The 22,434-nt window shown below is 36.1% G+C and overlaps 1 protein-coding gene across 1 annotated transcript in view; it reads left to right on the forward strand.

The window, feature by feature from the left end:
• Window positions 1-667: 667 nt before the first annotated feature.
• opcml (opioid binding protein/cell adhesion molecule-like) overlaps window positions 668-22,434 on the forward strand; it is a 146,053-nt gene continuing 124,286 nt past the window's right edge. The window contains exon 1 of the mRNA XM_016561373.1: window positions 668-923. Coding sequence (XP_016416859.1) covers window positions 863-923 — 61 coding nt within the window. The 5' untranslated portion in view covers window positions 668-862. The remainder of the gene's footprint in view (window positions 924-22,434) is intronic.

The following is a 22,434-nucleotide window of genomic DNA, read 5'->3' on the forward strand; positions in this document are numbered from 1 at the left end:
TCATTGGCTTTTCATTGACGTTGATCTTGTTTTGGTGGTCTAGAGAGTCAGTTTATTCCGACAGATATAGTGTGATTGATGTAATTCTAAATGATAATAAATGGTTCTGGGAGACATTTTTACATCACAACATAATTGAGCAATAATTAGATCTGTTTTTGTTTATTCAGATGCATTGAGATTCACATTGTTAATCTTTGCAGCTAGAGATTTACAGAAGCAGCCCAAGGTCACCTTGAGAGTTTTGTCAGAGTAGTGATGACTATCAGAGCGAAGGGACTTCAGCGTCTTGGCATGGACCCAATACTCAGTGTTGACAGCAGGCAATTACACAAATAAGAAAGGCACGATCTTTAAATAGAACCAACGTAATATAAGGGAACAGAGCAATTCCAGACGTGTCTATCAGTTTGTGGTGACAGACCAAATATTAGGAGGCTGGCCGCCAGTTTTATTGAAGATGCTGCTCGGCTCGTTCTCTCATCTTGCAGAGCTTTGCATTAGTGGTCCAGTCAAAGCATGAAAAAGAGAGACACCCCTTGCTGACAGACAGCCAAGAGTCTCGTCCAATCAGAGCGCAGAGGGGGTGGGCCTGTTCCCTTCTGCCAGCCCGCTGAGCGCACTCCGCTTATGAAAATAATCAATGGGAGCTCAGTCTCTCTGCCGCTTTAACTTGTGCTGGATTTAAATTGCCTCCACTCCACTCCATGCCTATCCAAGGGTGAAAATAAGCCGTTTTCTGCTGTAATTACCCGGTGAGCAAAGAAACAGCAAACAGAACACAGGTGGTTGTGTTTCTGTGCAGAAGAGCAAAGGGAAAGGAAGAAACACCAGCTGCTGCATCCAGAGAACAGTTTGAAGAATGTGCAATCCTGCCTGCTTTATCTTCACGTTGTGGCTGATTGCTCTGCTTGTCTATCCAGGTACTGTTATCATCTGCTTTGTGCATGCTCAAGCTGGGTAGACGATATTTGCTTAAACTGGGATATGGGGGAGGGTGGATGTATTTTAGGAAGTAAGCAAGTCTTCAAATGTGATCAAAGTTGCAAGAAGTGGATGCAGCGTGAGGGTGATTTTTACCCGAGGGACATCCCAGAATGTCGAAACTCACTTCAGGTAGGCTAATCGAGAATGACAGTGGAGACAAACTGAACGGAGCAAGCACAAGCCATCACGCAGTCACCGTTTACTCGCTTCCATGAGTCACATCAGAGGAGAAGGAGTGCTCTTTTTTGGCATTTCGATAAGCTTATATTTGCAGGTTTTCCTGTAAAGGCGGAAATTGAAATGTCATTTTTTTACTATCTGTACTTTTGATTTAAAGGAAAGTACTTTTTATATGGAGGATTTATTTATGAGTGATGTAAGGGCATATTGCATGGTTCACATTTCAAAGTCATTGTAATGGTTGTCTGAGTTTATGTGCAAGTGTTTTTGAAGGTAATAAAAAGCTAGGTTGTTATCTACAGGTTACCTCAGGCAAAATATTGGGCTTTTAGGCTACAGGGACATTTGAAGCGTACAACTGCAAAGAAGATTTAAAAAAGAAGAAAGGCATGAATATGAGTCGTGGTCACAATAATTGAAATTTGAACTTGAAATTCTCTGTGACACCGCATTCACACAGAAACGCATACACAGATCAATATTCAATTTTAAAAGAAGTAAGGTTTCTCTCATTGCAGTAACCTCTTTGAGAATTGCTGTAGTGATTGCAAAAGTAGAAAACTAACAAATAAGTTAGTAATAATAATAATAAAAAAATAATAATAATAAAAAAAAAGCAGATAGTACAAAAAAGTCCTGCTATCAGGGTCATTATGGTCCATTCACAAAGGTCTCTCTGTATGTGCTGCGTCATATGATTTAATAAATTAACTCTTCCTTCCAGGTTGCCTAATTAATAGACTCAGCTAGTGGTTTAGAAAGGTAAATACCTCAGGACTGGAGCCACCAGTTTGATACTTTTAATCACAGGTGGTTGTTTGCTTTGACTTAATTAGCAAACTGCCAAAATGTGTTGGCTAACCATCAAACGGCGGCCCCTGTTTGATCACAGTTAGGCCTTGAGCTGTGATTTAATTTCATAATCAACGGGAACCAAAGAAATTATATAAATAACTGTGGAAAAAAAACACTTGGATCATTGCTTTGCATATAAAAATTAAGTCTTGAGTCTTAATTTCAATTCTGAACTAACATAACTTTAAAAAATAACCTGATCTTGATTCAACAGGTCTTGAATACGGAGTCATATATGTGTAAATAATAATAATAATAATAATAATAATAATAATAATAATAATAATATGTATGATAGTATATAATAATGAAATTTATTTATTTATTTAATTAATTTTCCCTCTTCAGTAGGGCTCTTAAAAGGTTCAAATGTACACATTTCCCTGTCGGTTACCCTTGATGTCACAGTTCAGGATAGGCACTAGTGTAAGGTTTTTAGTTACTTATGTATGTATTTATTTATTTACTTATAATGCAGACAATTGGCTCAAAGTTCTGTTCCGAGGTTTCCTGCCCATGTCATGCAAAAGCAAGTGAGATAAATGTGAATGCTAACAGATATCCCTCTCCAGTATTATCGTGGTCTCCTCGCACTGTATAGTAGACATTTTTAGTGACATCATAAGAAGATTGTATTTTTTCCACCCCAATCCACACTTTCCTAACAAATCGCTTTACATCTGAAGATTAGATTTGTCTGCTTAGTCTGCCTCTTTGTGTCATCAGTTTCAGTTATGCAACCATGATTAGTCTAGTCAGATTTGTGGTATTGTAAAACTTTGACTAAACTTATACTTATATACCAATGTACATTCCTGAATAAATTAGCCAAATGTTGACCATCTGAAAACCAGTATTTGCTTAAAGATTTCTGCAAAGTTTTGGCACTTAAAGCATGTTATTTTCAAACTCTCAATATGCTTTTGAGCAGTAAACTTTGATGGCCCCCATTAAAGTGTCATTTTGAGAGTGGTACATCATCCCGGTTGTAACTTTCAGGCCAGTGAGATTGTTCCACCCACAGAAACAATAGATTTATTGTCAGCTGTAAACAATATAAGTAATTCATTATGATTGACAGCTCAGTGCTTCTGGAAACGTGTGTTTGCTCCCTCAGCCTTTGGAGGCATAATGAGCCTTGAAATAACATCTTTCAGGCACTCAGAAACATCTTACAGAATCACTCTGACGGAAGCTGATGGTGATATATTTATGGAGTAAACAAAATGCAGATTACTGCTTCTCAACAATATCAAAGTCTGAGATAGTACAGATGACAAGACCTCGATCAGAACTTTAAATAAAATGTGATGCACTTGGCATGCTAGTTTTCACGCATGGTTCTGTAGCTGGCCCAGAGTCATCTGGTCAAAACGTACTCAAAAGTCAATGGCGCTGATGGATCAAATGACTTTTCACTGACACTGTACACAGTGCTAAATATTTTGCAGCTGTTGCAGGGCTTCACTTTACAGTTTTTGATTCTGTATTAATGGATCTATTAATCAAACTGGCAGCTAAAGGACACATGCGTTCTTACCGTTCCAGTTTTCACTTGTTATTTTTTGTGTGTTGTTGTTCATCAGCAACAGTGAAGCGAATGAGTGTAAGAAAGTATGTGAGAGTTATGCACAAAAAGCTGTGATCACTTGGGATAAAAGACTAAGAATACTCAGTCACACTTTATTTTAAGGTCCAATTCTCACTATTAACAAACTATGAACTATTGACTTTTGCCTCAATAAACTCATAATTTGCTGCTTATTAATAGTTAGTTAGGTAGTTGTTAAGTTTAGGTATTGGGTAGGATTAGGGATGTAGAATATGGTCATGCAGAATAGGTGCTTTATAGGTACTAATAAACAGCCAATATGTTAATAATAGGCATGCTTATAAGCAACTAGTTAATAGTAAGAATTGGTCCCTATACTAAAGTGTTACTGAATATTCATATTCACAGAACTATGGGCTAAAGGGCATTTGTTGTTATAGCCAGTCGACACCTTCATTACCCTGAGATAAATGGATTTAGAAAGACAAAATAAAAGCTAAAAGCGACAATAGATAACATGTCATACATACAGTGGGGAACATATTTATTTGATCCCCTGCTGATTTTGTAAGTTTGCCCACTTACAAAGAAATGAAGGGTCTGTAATTTTTATGGTAGGTTTATTTTAACGGATAGAGAGAGAATACCAACCAAAGAATCCAGAAAAAACACATTATATAAAGGTTAGAAATGGATTTGCATTTCCACCAAAGAGCTGTCAAAGGATGTCAGAGACAAGATTGTAGATCTGCACAAAGCTGGAATGGGCTACAAGACCATCAGCAAGAAGCTTGGTGAGAAGGAGAGAACTGTTGGTGCTATTATTCGGAAATGGAAGAAATACAAAATAACCATCAATCGGCCTCGGTCTGGAGCTCCGTGCAAGATCTTGCCTCATGGGGTAAGGATGATCATGAGAAAGGTGAGGGATCAGCCCCAAATGACACGGGAGGAGCTTGTTAATGATCTGGGGCAGTTGGGACCACAGTCACCAAGCAAAACATTGGTAACACACTACGCCGCAATGGACTGAAATCCTGCAGCACCCGCAAGGTCCCCCTGCTCAAGAAGGCACATGTACAGGCCCGTTTAAAGTTTGCCAATGAACATCTAAATGATTCAGAGAAGGCTCCAAAAATTGAGACCAAAATTGAGCTCTTTTTGGGCTGTTTTTCTGCTAAGGGTCCAGTCTCCAGACCTCAATCCTATAGAAAATCTGTGGCGCGAGCTGAAACTTCGAGTTGCCAAATGACAGCCAAGATACCATAAGGATTCAGAGAGGATCTGTAAAGAGGAGTGGACCAAAATCCCTCCTGAGATGTGTGCAAACCTGGTGACCAAACACAAGAAACGTCTTACCTCTGTGCTTGTCAACAAGGGTTTCTGCACCAAGTACTAAGTCATGTTTTGCTTGGAGATCAAATACTTATTTCACTCACTGAAATGCATATCAATTTCTAACCTTTATATAATGTGTTTTTTTCTGGATTTTTTTGTTGGTATTCTGTCTCCATACGTTAAAATAAACCTACCATAAAAATCACAGACCCTTGATTTCTTTGTAAGTGGGCAAACTTACAAAATCAGCAGGGGATCAAATAAATATTTTCCCCACTGTACATACGTACATACGTGTAGAGTACAGAATTTATGGTGTCACTGTAAATAAGAATTTATTTTATTTTATGTTTTTCTTTGAATGATTACATGTGAACTTCCTAACAGTAAGCCTACTTTTCCAATTTACTTTTATTATTATTATTATTATTATTATTATTATTATTTAATCATTAAAAACTACAGAAGCAATTTTTTTCATGTGTATTTAAATTTTAAATTGTCTTTTTTTTTTGCATGTGTCCTAAATGCGTGCTCGGAACATCATGCGAGGACATCCTCTGGGGTAGTTGGTATGCTCTGAGAGTGTTGTCTAATGCCCCTGTTCTACTGGGCTGTCATTTAAAATAATGTTTGTGTGACCTTGCCAGAGGTGGTGAGTGCCCTATGACAGATTCATTCCTTCCTTTCCTCTGACTCAACTCAGCATGTGCATGTATGTTTTATGTGCACATAAGTGGCAATTCAGAAAGCTCAGCAAAAAAAGAAAATAGCTAATAACATTGCCCCAGCCTCATGCCTACTATAGACAGATAAACATTTGTTCACTCATCCTTGCACAGTCCAGGCCTGGAGGGGAGGGGGATGCAGGCGAGGCAGACTGGCTTGCCGCAGAGCCTGTTGTCCATATGCCATCATGAGATCCCCGTGCCCTTACAGAGTGGCATGGTTTGTTGAGCTCTGGTCATTTGGTGCCCAATCTACTTGGTTGGCCACAGCTTGGGCTGGACCGTTTCTGCTCTTGTGGAGGTTAAAGCAATTTTGAAGGATTGTTTGCAGATAATACGCCCAGCATGTGGCTTCCTGTTGTCTGCTGTCTGGCTGTCCAGATTTTCACAAGTTTAGCTCCATGCAGATAAGCCCATTCAACAGAAGGAAGCAGGCTTCATGGAGGTAGACACTGCCTGCCACTGTATGTCATTATTATTTGTAATATTTTCTGACATATTTTGTTGATACTCTTGAGTCGTGGCTAAGCAGCAACAGCAAATTGTACTGAAAACAAAACAAACTTTTAACTCTCCACTGCAAACCGTTTTATATTTAGTATTTTTCTATTTTTTTGCCTATAAAATGTCTTAACATTGTTAAACCAAGATGATTTTACTTGAGAAGCGTAATTTTATAAGACTTTGTTTTTTCAGAGATTATACAGTATGTTGCTTTATACAATACATATCTCCTATATAGGTCAGAATTTAACGAGTGCAATAGCAGGTTCAGCAAGAGATGTTACTGGTCACTGCACTGAAATAAAGAAACCAGCGGTTGCCAGATTAAATACTTGCATGCAGCCTGCGAATACGTTGCCGCTTTTGTTGACTGATTTTTCATCCACAAAGACCCATGTGTCAGTCCTGTGTTCCGTGTCTTGTGTTTTCCTCCCCCACGTGCTTTCCATTACCCAGTTTCTCCCATGGTAATTATGTTCATTGATTGCAGGTGTTCCCCATTTAGTTCAGAGTATATTAGCCCTGTATTTCCTGAGTCCTGCGTCCTGTCTCAAATGTCAGTTCCCCGTGCTGCGTGTGTGTTCCTGCCTGTGAGTCTTTGTTGGATGTAAATAAAGACCGTTTCCTTGTAAATTGCCGTCGTCTCCGCACTCCTCGTTCCTACACAGCAGCATAACCGTGACACCATGCAAAAGTCTCTTACTAAGTTCTATAAAAATCTTATTAAACCCAAACCATACAGACGTGCTGATTAAAATCGTTGCATGGGCACAAACGGCATGAAAGTCACCTTGTTGTTTGCTGATGTGTTTATTTCTCCTGGCATATTTCAATAAAATTCATTATTTTATTCACACCATCAATTTATTTTCATATTAAAGGTTGTTGAATTTGATGTTGAATTAATGTGTGTAGGTCTGATTAATGCTTACAAGCTGGTGAGCCCACAGGCACTCATCAGTTGCACCTTTACCATCTGTCAACAAAAAGATGATCACACTTTGATATCTGACATTTGTTTGTCACTGCATTTACCTAGGTCAGTCACATGATGCTCATTTTCTTTGCTTGGATGTACTATGTTATTCAATACATTATGGGCCAGATTTATTAACAGCTTGCACCAACACAAACCCTCTTTTGGAGTTAAAAAATGACTGTCAGGATTTACTAAAGACATGCAGTGAAACATTAACAATGAAAAGGGATGGATGGTTATTTTTTAGGCTGACCTTATTGCATATATTCATTTATAGGAGTTTCCCCTTCAGTCGCAGAATTGATGGGAGGAGACTAGATTATTTAAATGAATCGTGCAACATGATTTACTGAGGTTTGCGGTAGTCAGTTTACTGATATTTGCACCATTATTTAACGACCAAAAAAAGTATGTCTTAGACATTTTGCGCCTGTTGTTAGTGGATAAGACGCACCTGATTATCACCAGTTCTGATAGTTTACTGCATCTGTGTTCTTTAGATTTGTGCATTGTCAACTTTTCATTCCCATCAGCACTTTTATAAGATGGCAATCTCATGATAATTTGTTCTGTTTAGTTAAAAGAAGTATTTCATACAGACTTGAATACAACTCATCCATGTTTTTGAATTCAGTCATTTGATATTATACATTGATACCTTTTTGCATAGTTTGGTAAGATCTTTTAGTTTTATTTCTTTTGGAATATGCTGCTTTGTTCTACAATGGTTTTAATAATAATAAAAAAAGACCAAGTCAGTCAAAATTTCACAACATTAGTTAAAAAAAAGGAGATTTAAAAAAAATATGTGAACTTGGAAAAAAACAACAACTAATTGAGATATTTATTATTAACATTTTTTGAGTCATTAAGTAAATTTTTATTGAAAATGGTACAAACAGTTGGCATTTTAAATATCTGTTTATTTTCTCCTTGTTTGTTATTGACACTCTTTGCCCTCTATGTAGAATTGATGCAGATTGTCTTTTAATTATTATATGTTAATAATTTTCTCTTTATTAAGCAACAAACATATTTTGTGGAATTTGTGACTGTTTGGACTATTTAAAATCTAAAATAACTGAGTGGTATTTGCACCGCAGTCTCTATAGAAAGATGATACCTGACAAGCATCAACCAAAACTTTTTTTTGTCATTAAGTGCATGGAAGAAACCTGTTTCTAGTCTTGCTATTAAATGCACTGTTAAATGAATGAAATAAAAAGAGAGGCCAGTTTTAGCCCAATCAGTGAGTGCAGCTGATCCCTTATTCCTACAGCTGTCAGTTTGCATTTAGTGTTTCATGGCTCTTGGGTATTCTGTCAGAGAGACTGCACAAAAGGCCGTTGTGATTGGACGGAAGCTATTTTTCCAGGACAATCTGCACAACATTTGATGTCATCGCTCTAAAAAGGAACATCTTCCAGCGGGCAATGTCATTGGCTCCTTTTTGTTTGGTTTTGTTTTAGCCCTAAACAGTCACTATATAATGAGGGACAAATGAAACCATGTCGTCTGTTGCGTTGTCAGGGGATGTAATGAATATAATGCTGTTATCCTTTGTCTTGTTTATGAAATACATCATGTAAAATGCTACTCCTAATTCCCTCCACTTAATTAAGATTCAACTCGTTCATTGCTTGATTTCACAGTCTAATCACAAGGGATGTAGGTCAGTTTGTTGCCCGCAAATTTCATGCGTTTTTTTCTTTCATAACACATTATGAACAGTCATCCTCTCGTTTCAAAGCATGTTTCAAGTCCTTGAAAATCATTCAAGGATTATTTCCTCTTCTTTCCTTTTTTCACTTTTTTTCCCTTTCCTTTCCTTTTGTTTTGTTTTCTTTTTCTATTCACTATGTGTTTTTGATTTTTTCTTTGCTTTTTCTTTTCTGATTTCCTTTCTCACTTGCCTTTTTCCATATCTTTTTGTGCCTTTACCTTGTCTTACCTTTTATTTTCTGTCTGATTTATTTTCTTTCCTTTTCCTGTTTTTGATTTCTTTCCTTTTTATTTTTTCTGATTTCCTTTCTCCTTCACCTTTTCTTTCCTTTTTTTCTATTTAATGCCTTAATATTTGTTTCTTTTCCTTGTCTTACATTTTCTTTACCTGTGAGCATTTTTGTTATTTTCTTTTCATTTTCTTTTTTTCCTGTGTTTTTGTTTATTCCTTTTCTATTTTTCTTTCTCTTTCTCGCTTCACCTATTCCTTTCCTATTTCCTGTAATTTTTTCCTTTTCCATTTCGTCACATCTAGAGTATATGCGGAATAATTTTGCATTGCTACACTGCAGTACAGAATAAAACATTCTCCAAACTCCAAACTGATTGTACTCATGTAAGTAATGGTGAGTTCATATTTATTTCATGAAAAATGCTGCCGCGGTACAGAACAACATAAATACACATAGAAACATACTTCTATTGATCGACAAACTGTCTTTTGTCTGCAGGGAGGGTTGAAGGGGAATGAGCTATTAGGGTCACATGATCAGTGTCTACTGCAGAAGCACTGTGAAGATGGAGCCCAGTGCTCAGAAGGTCATTGATTTGATCTTTAAGTCATGACAGTGTTTAAGTCAGCTGGTAAAAAAAAATCCTCCTACTAGTCTTCTGTCTTCAACAAAGTGCCTGACCCCTGTCTGCCCTACGGCTGTTGCAGAATAGCTGATTCTATTCACCAAATGCTCTGTTTGTTAGTGAATGCATCCATGCAAACTTATGCAAACATAAATATCAGTGTCGTTCACCTTTAAACAATCTTGAAAGCGTTTACTCTTTTATATGGCCAGCGTAAGCATGTGGAAGAAAAACGTTCAAGTAATCTGTTTTGGAATTAGAATTTTAGACACACAAAGTGTTCAACTAAGGGTCTTCAAATCTCCTTTATTATTTCCATAGCTCAATACGCCTCATGAATGTGTAACGAGGCAGCAGTGCGCAAGCAAAAGGAAATGCATTTTGCCTACTCTCAAATGCTCACTGAAATGAGGTAAAAATGCATTTTAATACACAATCTTCTAGTAAGTGCAAAGTGATCTGTATTTTCTGAATTTGAAGCTGTGGCCTTGTTCATTTCAAGCAAGGGGAAAACATGCACCATGTCAGTCAGTTCTCTTTGCGCCTCGTCCCCTCGGGGAATGAACATGCGGCGTAGTTAGGGAGCGCTACTTGCTCTGAATCCGAATTTTCCTTTTAATTAATGTGAATTGGAAAGTGAGTTTCTGTGACATAATGAGGCCACGAATTTTTGATTTTAACACCTCAACTGCAACTCCAAAAGCTTTTTAGTGCAGGCTGGGTTGTTTTAATGAAACGTTTAATCTTTTGAATTACGTATTATGTTGTTTCCCTAGTTGTATCAAGGTTGTTGGGAAAAGTTTGATTAATTATGCTGGACAGATACCTGCAAAGACTTCTGACTGAAGACCTTGCCCCATACTCACATCAGGGTCACTGGTATTGCACTGCCAGCTCTAGCATGCTGCCAATGCTTTGGAAAGCATCGATTCATTATGCTGGACAAATAAAGAGGGACCTTCAACTGAACTGAAATTGCCTTAAGACAGTAACTCGGTTAGAACAAGCAAAATGGCTGTGAGGAAGGTCTGCCCGACCTCTGCCTTCATGTTCGCAGCTGTTTCTTTCTCTGAGCTATAGCAAGATGTAACAGAAAAAGAATATGACTTAAAAAGAATGTACTATGAGTGCATGGGAGGCACAGAGCATTCAGAATAGGTGGAATTTTAAATGTGCACAGCTCTTGGGTGTTATGAGAACTGTAATGTTAGTCGAATAGACTCTGTTTGGAGAACAGATTCTATATGTTGAGAATTCATGTTACAGTTTCATTGGTTGCTTCTTCCACCTACACGTGTCCTCTTTAGTTAACCTCTGTATCTCTAGCTAATTAAGAATGCATGCTTTATATATAACAACTGTTGTCCAGTATACAGCAGTGTGTTCTGTGATGAGAAAGCTCTAAAGGGTAATATAAGGGGTAACACTTTAGTATAGGGACCAGATTTCACTTTTAACTAGTTGTTTTTTAGCATGCATATTGACTGTTTATTAGTAGTTATAAAGCATATATTCTGTATGACCATATTCTACATCCCTTAACCTACCCAATACCTAAATTTAACAACTACCTTACTAACTATTAATAAGCAGCAAATTAGCAATTTATTGAGGCAAAAATCGTAGTTAATGGTTTGTTAATAGCGAGAATTGGACCTTAAAATAAAGTTTGACCATATAAGGCTTAACATGGGTTAAGGTTAGGTTTAGGTAGGTTCGGTTATTGTAATTACTATAATAAGTATATAGTATGTACATGTGCAACAGGACTGTAAAATAAAATGCTAGCGATTTATTTATTTATTTATTTTTAATTAAAGTGTTGATTTATACTGCATGGTGCAGCACCTTTGTATCTTATCTACCACTAAACACTTTCAAATAAAGGTACAAATCTGTCACTGGGGTGGTATACTAAGGTACAAAAGCTAAAAGGTGCATCTTTGTTCCTTATTTACCCTTAAATGGTACATATTGTAGTAGTGCTGGGCGGTATGACCCAAAATTTATATCATGGTATTTTTCAAAATTATACCGGTTTCACGGTACATGACGGTATTTTTTTTTCATGCATGACCGGGTGTTAACCATATTTTCTACTGACTGAGAGAGGAAATACTGCAGTATGTTGACTTAGAATGCCCTATTTTACTGTCATGATGAGTGAATATTGTCAAAAAAAAACACTAAATAGTGACTAAACACGACCCCTTTTAATACGTTAACCAGGAGTCACTATCATTTATAATCGCGGCATCGTCTGATAAAATCAACATGCATCTAACACTAAAGAGCGGCTATGTGGTTGCTTTGGAGCAACTGAACCATAGTTAAGGTTTATCCAAAAAAGTCGCTAGGTTTGTCAGTATGAATATTCTATGGAAAAAAGCCGCTAAAAGGGTGTGAAAGTTGCTAAATCTAGTGCTAAAGTCGCGCTCGTGTGTGTGAGACGCGGGAGCTGATGGCAGGGGATGGTGGATATTTGTGGCGGTCAATGTGGATATTGTTGATGAGTTCTTCTGTGTCATCACGTTCTTTTAGTTCTACAGCTTCAGTTTCGGAACTTTCATGCTTAGTAACACATACAGCTGTTCCCTCACCACAGTGCAACAGTGAAAAGGGACCCCTTTCAAACAGTGTTGCGTTCCGAACGTTGTTTAAGCGACATACACCGGTATTGCGGTATTTTAAAAATTCATATCATAACAAAAATAAACACCGGTATTCGGTATGAACCGGTATACCACCCAGCACTATATTGTAGCTTAAATGTTCATATTAATACTTTAAAAGTACATATTAGTACCTAAAGTGTATGTTTTGAAAGGCTAATGGGAGAAAAGATAAAGGTTGAGACTTTTTCATATAAATCCTTTAGGCTTAGATTAGGGTACAAAGGTGTACTTTTGTGAGCGCTGCTCCAGTATGTATCATGTATATTGTGGGAAAATGTCATGTCCATGAGTCATTCAATGTAAAGTCTCTAAAGCTGTTGTTATGTTCTGTTTTGATAGCTGAGCTCAAGTCTGACAGAATACAAGTCGTTGCCACACGTCTTGTGGAGACTGAGAATATGAATGACACACGGAGTAACATCCCACGCAGGCCTAGTGGTTCAAGGCCTGGGCTGGTCACTGAAAGGTTGTGACCTCTAAAACAACAACACCTAGTCATTGCATGATATTTGATTCCTACCCATTTTCACTCAGTGCAAACTTTTCGTGTTTGTTTGAAGCAGATGCTCTCAACTGTGGCGAACTATCGTTATAGATGCTTGATTGTAAGCTAGTGGAAGAGATGGCTTCTCAGGATAGAGGCCAGAGAACCCAGCACCAATTACATCCTCGAATTACACAGCAGGACAGAGTGCATGCAAATACCTCTGCCTGCCAAACCACCCATCTAATGAGTGGCTAAATCATGGACCACTGCACACATTCACACGGTACCCACCCACCGTGTGGCATCAATGAGGACCATTTGACTCCAGGTGGCTTGGATGTCTCGTGCCATTCAAATAATAAAGTTATCTTTTCTCATCACCCTTGATGGCACCATGCTTTAAGTGACCACATGCTTCTGTTGCCAGGAGAGTGGAATGTGTCTCATCTGGCCGAGCTTGGATCTCTGTCTTTAATCACGGTATGCTAATGTGATCTATACTCAACCTTGTTTTTTTTTTTATCAGAATACAAATCCATATTTAATCGGTCACAAGCCATATTTAATGGGTTTAATTTTCTTTTACCTTGTATTTAGGATGCACCGATGTTAAATTAAATAAATAATTAAAATGGTTATTTTCGTTTTATAAGGTCTGTATCTCAAAAAGTAGAACATGGCGCTAGCAATGTGAAGGTTATGGGTTTGATTCCCAAGGAAAGCATGGAATAATAAACTGTGTATGTATACCGCAAATGCATAAATGTAAATTTATGTCTCATAACTGATAAATGGCCAATATTAAAATCCAAAACTATTTTGTTTAGTTACAATTAAAATAAAACACAAAATCTTTTCAATCGTTTTGAATGCTACAAATGAATTTAGATGTTACAACATTGTAATGTAATGTGTTTTGAGATTTGTGAAAAATATTTTTCCAAGATGAGACTGTCATCCCTAGTGAAAAATACATTTATTTCATGCTAAGTATACTTTAAATACATTTACATATTTATGTACTTAATACAAATACCCTGCAATTGTACTTTTGATATACTAAACTAGTATACTTAAAGTGTGCTAAATTGGAACAACTAATTTTGTACTTAATGCACTTTAATTGTGCGGAAGTAGTGCTGAAGTCCAACTAAAGACATAAGTATATTTGATTGTGCTAAAGTGGAACTATTGCAAGTATACTTTAGGTACACTTTAAATATCTTGCATTTAAAGGCCAATATTATTCTAAGATCATACATTCCTCATCAATAGTGACATTAAAACAAATTTTAGGCTTAATATTAAGAAATGTGCAATGTGCACAAGTAGTACTCCAAATAAAGTTTAATTCTAAATTTTATATCAGTAAGTCTCGAGCGATATGTCAGTAAATATGTTAATAGATTTGAAACTATGCTTAGTATGAAATAAATGTATTTTAAATATATTACTTTTTACTATATTTACTTTTTTTTACTGAGCCTGGTTTCTCCCAAGGTTTTTTCTCCAAAACGATGGAGTTTTGGTTCCTTGCCGCTGTCGCCTCTGTCTTGCTTAGTTGGGGACACTTAATTTCCAGCGATATTGTCGACTTGATTGCACAGATACTATTTGAACTGAACTGAGCTGGATGATGACATCACTGAATTCAATGATAAAATGCCTTTAACTGAAAATTGAGTGTTTACTAATGTAAACATTTTGCAAATAATGCAAATAATTTTGCATTACTGACACTATTTTCCTATTTTACTGTACAGCTGCTTTGACAAAATCTGTATTGTTAAAAGCTCTATATAAATAAAGGTAATGACTTGACAAGGGATGTAACCTGTCCATGTTGGCATTTGTCTAATTTGACTTGGTTCTACTAAATTTGCACCAAAATAACAGTAGTTAGTTTAGTTGTTGTTGTTGTATAGTTGTTACTTTGACGTCATCTGCAAAGCATATATAAAGCTTTTTTCCCTACTCTTTAAAGTCCTAACTATGCACAATTTCGTCGTTCATTATTTGCATTTAGAATTGTTTTCCCTGCTGTCTGCGCCCCTATCAGAACATACAATAGGTGTTGAGATTTGATAACCATTGATCTGAACACATAGATAGAAGAATCTTTATACCACTAGGGAAGTTTTGAATGTTGTCTGCTGTTTTATGTTGGTCTACCCACCACCCTTTTCAACCCTCCAGAAACATGGCAAAAAGACAAATTTCTGCGGGAAAAAAGAGCAACCTTAGATTGAGTATTTTTCAAGCTGAACGTGGCATGCCAGAGCAGATGGGCCTGTAGAGAGAGGGCTGTGAAAGGGGCACGACGTTGTTCTCCAAACAGCCTGCAGACAGAAGGCGGAGCATAACTACCTAAACCGAGAGGCAGTTAGAACCGACACATTTAACTCCTGACCTCACAGTGAGGAATTTTACTTGATTGGAGGATGACACACAATCATTTCTTAAGGCGGCATCTTTTTTCTCCCTGTAGACACATATCTTCTCAGTGTGTTGTCAAGATTAGGTACAAGTCACTGCATTCTTTTTGTGTAAGACTCGTCACTGTCTCGGATCTGTTTTTATCCAAATAATATGTAATTAATGTAAATATGCAAGATTATCTATCATTTTAAATATCTGCAAGCGCTGCAAGAAGCTGGCCTATACTTATACGTCCTTTGTGCTAAATTGTTATTGTATTCCTCTTGTGCTGTCTTGTTAACGCACATTACAGTGTGGTTGATGTCTTCAATTTTAACTACAGAACCATTTTTATTTTTTGTTTTAATTTTTTTCATTTAGAAAACAAATGTGATAATTCAAAATGGCAAGCAAGCTTTATATGTATATTGAATGTAAATATTAGAAATTAAAAAGAACATCCTTTATGAACTTATTTGAACCAAATAATCAGATATTTTTAGTAACTTCACTAAATGTTTTTTATATTAATGCCAACAACAAGAAAAATCAGTTTGCTATAGGGTAGGAAAATTAAACCTAATCTTAAGATAGACTCACTAAAAACAAGTTTTAGTATTTTATGCAATGTTGCTTCTTTAATAAATTCATCTGATTAGATGTTTACATAGTTAATGGGAAAACACGACAAAAATACAAATTTATATAATTATTATTATTTTTTTGTAATTCACCGTCTTATCCTACTGTTAAATACATAGGACTGAGCAAAAGAAACAAATTAGTCTTACAATTTCAGTACAGTAGAGCATGTTTGGTGCTAAACTTCGATGTATAATACATTAAGGAAGTCCTAGTTTAATATTTATTTATTTATTAATTAATTAATTTTTGTACTAGGGCATGTGGGATAATCTGATCATAAATTCAGTTTGATATAATCAAACATTCCAGTCGAAGCTAATATTCATGAAATTATAATCCGACATAACGTTTCAGATACTATCCGGACACTGGCTCTGTGGAAAAACTTCCCTGTCACAGTCGTCCATAATAAAAGACAGAAGTTCATAGGTGCAGTGGCCATGTCATCTCCAAGAACTGGGAACACTAAGGAACACTTCTTAAACCTCTGTCACGAATGCAGTCTTCTCAGTGCTGACATCCCATTCCTTTAGGGATGCTAAAAGGCACTTTAGCAGGACTGGTGAACTGTAAAGGAATATAAATGAATGTACAGCTGAATTCTGCAGTGCTCTGCAGTCAAACTCGACTCATGTTTACTAAGAGCGATACATTATTAATATGCTTTTTGGGTCCTGCAGGAGCTTATTTAATTTCTCAAAGGAGTCCCGGTCTATTAGATAGTAATGCAGGTAATGCTGGTAGACACCAGCGCATTTATTAAAGATAATTTGGTGTGATTGCTCCTTCAACGCAATGTGCTCTGATGAGATTCACAAATAGAATATAGCACATTGATCACAAATCTGTGTCACTCAAAATCATGGGCTGAAATGAGTCCTTATGTAGTTCAAACAATGGTTTATTGTTTCTTTCAGTAGATTTGCAGACTGTCTCATAGCTAACTGAACCTTAACTAGACCCTGCCTTAACAATTGACCAATCCTACTTCAGCAAGAATCTGTTATTTTCAAAACTTTTGCTCTTATGAAATGTAAATGTATGCAGGATCTGTGTGTTTGAATAGTTTGAAAGACAATTTTACCTATAATACATGACATGGGTTATCCAAAGACTGATTGATTGGTTCTATTGATTCAAGTATGTGTCGTCTCTGCAGTTTCTAATCATGTTGCTACTTAATTTAACTGTTTCTTTAAAAATGAATGGCAGATTCAAATCCTCTGCAAAGTCACAGTTTGATCCATTCCAGAAAAAAATTATTACAACCATTTGTTACCACTTATAAGCAAATTTTACTGAAAATAGTGCATTCACTACAGTGTAATTTTAGTATTATTTATATACTAATACTGTATATGTTTGTTACGCATGCCTACCGAACAAATACAGTATTGTTTTAACCACTGCATGAGTGAAACTTCGTTGGAAACTTCCAGTTTTATATATTGTTACTTTTGATAAGAAGCAAAGTCTCATCTTTCAAATTATGTCAATGTTTCAGGAAATTCAAACAATAAATAGCATTTTGACGGTTTTTGATGTGGCGCGAGTCGTGACAAATCGCTGTATAAGCACCTCAGTTCAAAAGGTAACGTAGAGCGCGATCATCCCTTCCTTTTTTACTATAGTTTTAATGCGAAATAAACATGAATGAACATCTCATGCCTCACGTAATCGCTCAATCAGTGTTTCAACCGTGGAAAGAAGTCAATAAAACAGCTTGTAAACGAAATGTAAAAAAAAAAAATAAGTAATTAAATTTACATTTGGGCTCCCTTGTTAATTGTAACCATAGTAATGTAAAAGGGCTCCCTATAGTTTAGAACATAAGCTGAGGTAGATTTTTATCCGTGGTAAAATTTGAATTGTAATTAAATTTAAGGAAAGAGGAATTTATTTACATTGATGTGTAAAGACACAAAACGATCGGTCTGTGCAAGAAACTGAACAGTATTTATATCGGTTTTTACCTCTGATGCACTGCAATGTCTGAACTGTTCTGAGCGCGTCCTCGACAGCCGGCGCGTGACACGTCTTCTTCTTCTTCTTCTTGCTTTACGGCAGATCGCAGACTTATAAGTGCATTACCGCCACCTATCTCTCAAATGGACCATTGACACTCCTAATTGAGATTGTAGATAGAGTGTCAATGGTCCATTTGAGAGAGGTAAAAAACGATATAAATACTGTTCAGTTTCTTGCACAGACCGATCGTTTCGTGTCTTTACACATCAATGTATCGTCACGAGACGCAGGGTTTAATTTGGTTTTGTTTGTGTATGTTTTTTTGACTCTCAAAGCCGTGATTCCCATTCACTTCCATTATAAGACTGACAGACTGCAACGGTTTGAGTTAAAAATAGTTTGTGTTCTACTGAAGAAACAAAGTCACCTACATCATGGATGCTTTTGGGTGAACTATCCCTTTAACCCCAAACCTTGCTTACTCGAGGTATGTGGTTCCAAAAACGCGTCCGGGAGTAAGTTCATTCAACTCAGAGTATGTTCCTGGTTAAGACTCAAGACATTCTCAACAGAGTGACGAATTTCTGTCAATATGGGGTGCTGTGTGTACATTAATGAGGAAAAAAAATTAACTTAAATGATTTTAGCAAATGGCTGCAATATAACAAAGAGTGAAAAATATAAGGGGGTCTGATCAGAGGTAAAAAATTATATAAATACTGTTCAGTTTCTTGCACAGAGCGATCATTTAGTGTCTTTACACATCAATGTATAGTCACGAGCCGCAGGGTTTAATTTGGTTTTGTTTTTGTATATTTTTTTGACTCTCGAAGCCGTGATTCCCATTCACTTCCATTATAAGGCTGACAGACTGCAACGGTTTGACTTAAAAATCTTCGTTTGTGTTCTACTGAAGAAACAAAGTCACCTACATCTTGGATGCCCTGGGGGTAAGCAGATAAACATCAAATTTTCATTTTTTGGTGAACTATCCCTTTAAAGACACGTTTATTTCTTCATTATAAATCATCATATGGCTATTCATCACTAAAGTGCCTGTGTGAGAAACCACAGTAAGTTAATCTTCCCTATAAATTACTGTGATGCTTGTGTGATGTCACGGTAATTTAATCTATAGGGAAATTCACTATATCAATATGCTGTGTGCATGAGAGTTTTTGTAATCTTCCTTTTAAGATTGCCTCTCAATGTCTGGCCTCTGTTCGTCTATTAAAGCAAATATAAGCAGTGAAAAGATTGCTGTGGGTTTTGTGTTGTCAGTTGGCTTTAGTCTCCCTCTCAGATGTGCCAGCAGTGGTCAGTCATGTGAGGTAAGGCTTGCATCTGCAGCCACTGTCAGTAATCAGTTTGTGGATCTCACAGCTCCCAGCAATCAGCTGTAATTGAGGCATTCTTCAGAAGACTACGTCATTCTCAGGAAATAATCCTGATTGTGCATTTCATTTTACATTCTCAGGATACATAATTTGTTACCTCTAATAATTCTAATTTGAATGAAATCAGAAATCTAATCAGACTCAAATGGATGATGACACGCAGCTGTGTTTGTGTAGTAGGTTGATATCAAATTCCGTGTAGAGAGAGACGATATTGACTTACGAAAAACAAATGTACTGTGAATAATACTGTTAAATTGTCTTATGGGATATTGTGTGTGCTCATGTGTGCAGATATTTTGAAATGAAGAAGGGTAAATTCGGTTCAATTCAATTTATTTGTAGAGCACTTTTCCCAGTACAAATGGTTCCAAAACAGCTTTACGAAGAATGGTGCCATACAAGCCCCAGTGAGCTGGTGACAATGACAAGGAAAACTCCTGAAGATTTTTTAGTAGAATGAAGAAGAAACCTTGGGAGGAACCAGGACTCAGATGTAATTGCCAGTAAGCATACCCTTTAGCAGCATTAGTGTTGTATCCTTGAATATGACATATTACCCAACCTGAAATTATGGGGCGATTTCCAATTAAGGCTAACAGAAGTTTGAGAGGTCGGGTGTTTCTGCAATTTACAACATATTGGAAAATGTTCTTTTCAGTCTACCAAGGTTTTTTTCCCCCTTTTCTCCAGTTTAGATGTGCTTTCTATCTATCTATCTATCTATTGTTCTATCTATCGTTCTATCTATCGTTCTATTGTTCCATCTATCGCTCTATCGTTCTATTATTCTATCGTTCTATCTATCGATCTATCGTTCTATAGTTCTCTCTATTTTTCTGTTCATTGTTCTATCATTCTGTCTATCTTTCTAGCTATCGCTCTTTTGTTTTGTTTATATATTGTAATATCAATTTCACCATCATTCTATCCATTGTTTATTGTTCTTTCTGTTCTATTGTTCTGTCTATGTAGCAATCGTTCAATTGTTACATCTATTGTTATAGAACATATTGTTCTCTCTTTCCGTATATTTTTAAACATTCAAATGAGGCTTTGTCAGGCTTTAATTTCACATTTTTTTATTTTCTAATTTTAACTCCACTTCCTTACATTCAGTTTTGAATTGCAGTTTTGCATCCTGTTACATTATTACCACAGGCTTTAATTCAAATTAAGGAATTTAATTGAATTGGAATTTAATAGGCATTTTAAAATCAATTCTTGGAACATCTAAGTAACCACATAGCAATGCATGTCACGTATATCAAATTGTAGTTATGAGTTTTCCACAAGCAAACTTCAGAAAATCTAGTTTTTCCTCCTAGAATTTCCTTGACAATAGGTACAGAAGCAAAATGAAGCAGTAAAGGCAGAGGTTGGTTTAAGGGCAGAACAAGAATTGAGACAGGTGGGGCTAATCTCTGCTTGGATTAAATTCACACCCATATGGTCATGGCTGATAACATCAAAGTAGTTCTTTCTCATGAAGATAATGTCAGACTGGAGACAGGTGAGAATATGAGAACCTCCGAGTCATTCATCTGGGTGTCTGGTGCTTTGTGGGATCGGTTGTAGAGTTGAAGCAGGTTCATCACTGAGAACTGTTGTATAATTGAGTCTGAACTCACACCTACACTGTAAACCCTGACGAGTTCAGAATTTGAGTAGATTCATTGCCTCAAAGTAATTAAGCAGTTTCACAGAATGATAATAGGGGCTTCTATTGTAATGATGAGTGAAGTGTGTGGTTAGGCCAGAAATAAGCTATTATTAGCCAAAACTGCTCTATAAGTTCAAAGAAAGATCATATTTTGACCCATTATGTTGACTATGCTATTGTATTATTACATTGTAGGACCTAAGTCTGTTTTTTAGAACAAAGTCTGCTCTTCTTCAAAGAGAAATTTTATTGAAAAGAGCAGGGTACATTAGGTTCCCAATTCTCATTGATCACAATAATGATCATTATTGGAAATGATCATTTCAACAAAACAATAGAGCTAATGACTCTATTGATTCTAAATAAAAATGATTTATATGTCCTCGTCATCGTTTGTGTATCGTTTAATGTCTGAACTGGTTAAATGTCATCAGAATGTATTGAGTCAAAATGATAATGCAAATAGTTGCAAAGAAAATGTACTTTAAAAGACAATATTGTCATCCTGTGCAACAAGTAGTTGGCTGTTTTTGCAAAAATTTCTTTCAGTTTTTTTCTTTTTTTTTGAACTTTTGAAACTTTTTTTTTTTTGTAACTACTACTTTAAAAAGGACTTTTTTTTGTAAAACAATTAAAGACAAAAATCTGTCTCAGAGGAAAAACTTATCACAGTTCTTTTGTTTTGTTTACTACATTGTTTTTTCCCAATTAAATACAGCTTAGTCTTTGCAGTATTTTTTTATTCTTGTGCAGTCATGTTGGCATTCTGACATAAGAATGTGTTCTCAACTTCTAAAACCTACCTTCACTGCGTGCTCAGTTTACTTAATTAAAGTGAGCTAAAGCAACACAATTCTTGTCATTTTGTCACAACTTACCTTAATTACATTAATTTCACTTGGAAGATAACCCTTTTGTGTTAAGAGTACATGAATGATTTTTTTTGGCATTATCTGAAACAGCAGATGTCTAGTTCAAAGCATATTTTACATGGGACAGAAGAGTAAATCTTGAAATTAAGTGTTATTTCATGTGATTTTGAGTGAAGGGAACAAATTGTTAGTGTTTCAGTTTTGTTGAAGATTTGCAGAGTTTAAGTTCAAATAACTGTGTATGTGTCTTTATAATTTGAATATTATTTATTGAATTAATATTTAACATATTTTCAGTTAGACCAGTTAACTTATTTTTTTTTGAGTGTTGTTTTTTTTGTCTCACATAAAATAGATTCACAATTTTGAATCACAGTGCACACACTTGTGAAATAATGAAATTGTATGTACAAAAATACACTGTTTGAGTGCATAAAACATCAGTGCATCAGCTAGCGTGATATAATATCTCACTAAATTTTAATAACAAGAATAAACACTGTATCGGATTTTCAAAATTCTCCTTGCACGGTGCTAACAATTATGTGCCAAAAGTGTTGCCAGGTTTGTTAAATTCAAGTCAATTTGGCATTCCTGTAGTTCTAA

Source organism: Sinocyclocheilus rhinocerous, unplaced genomic scaffold (genome assembly GCF_001515625.1).
Source record: "Sinocyclocheilus rhinocerous isolate Xijiao unplaced genomic scaffold, SAMN03320098_v1.1 scaffold708, whole genome shotgun sequence".
NCBI lineage: Eukaryota > Metazoa > Chordata > Actinopteri > Cypriniformes > Cyprinidae > Sinocyclocheilus > Sinocyclocheilus rhinocerous.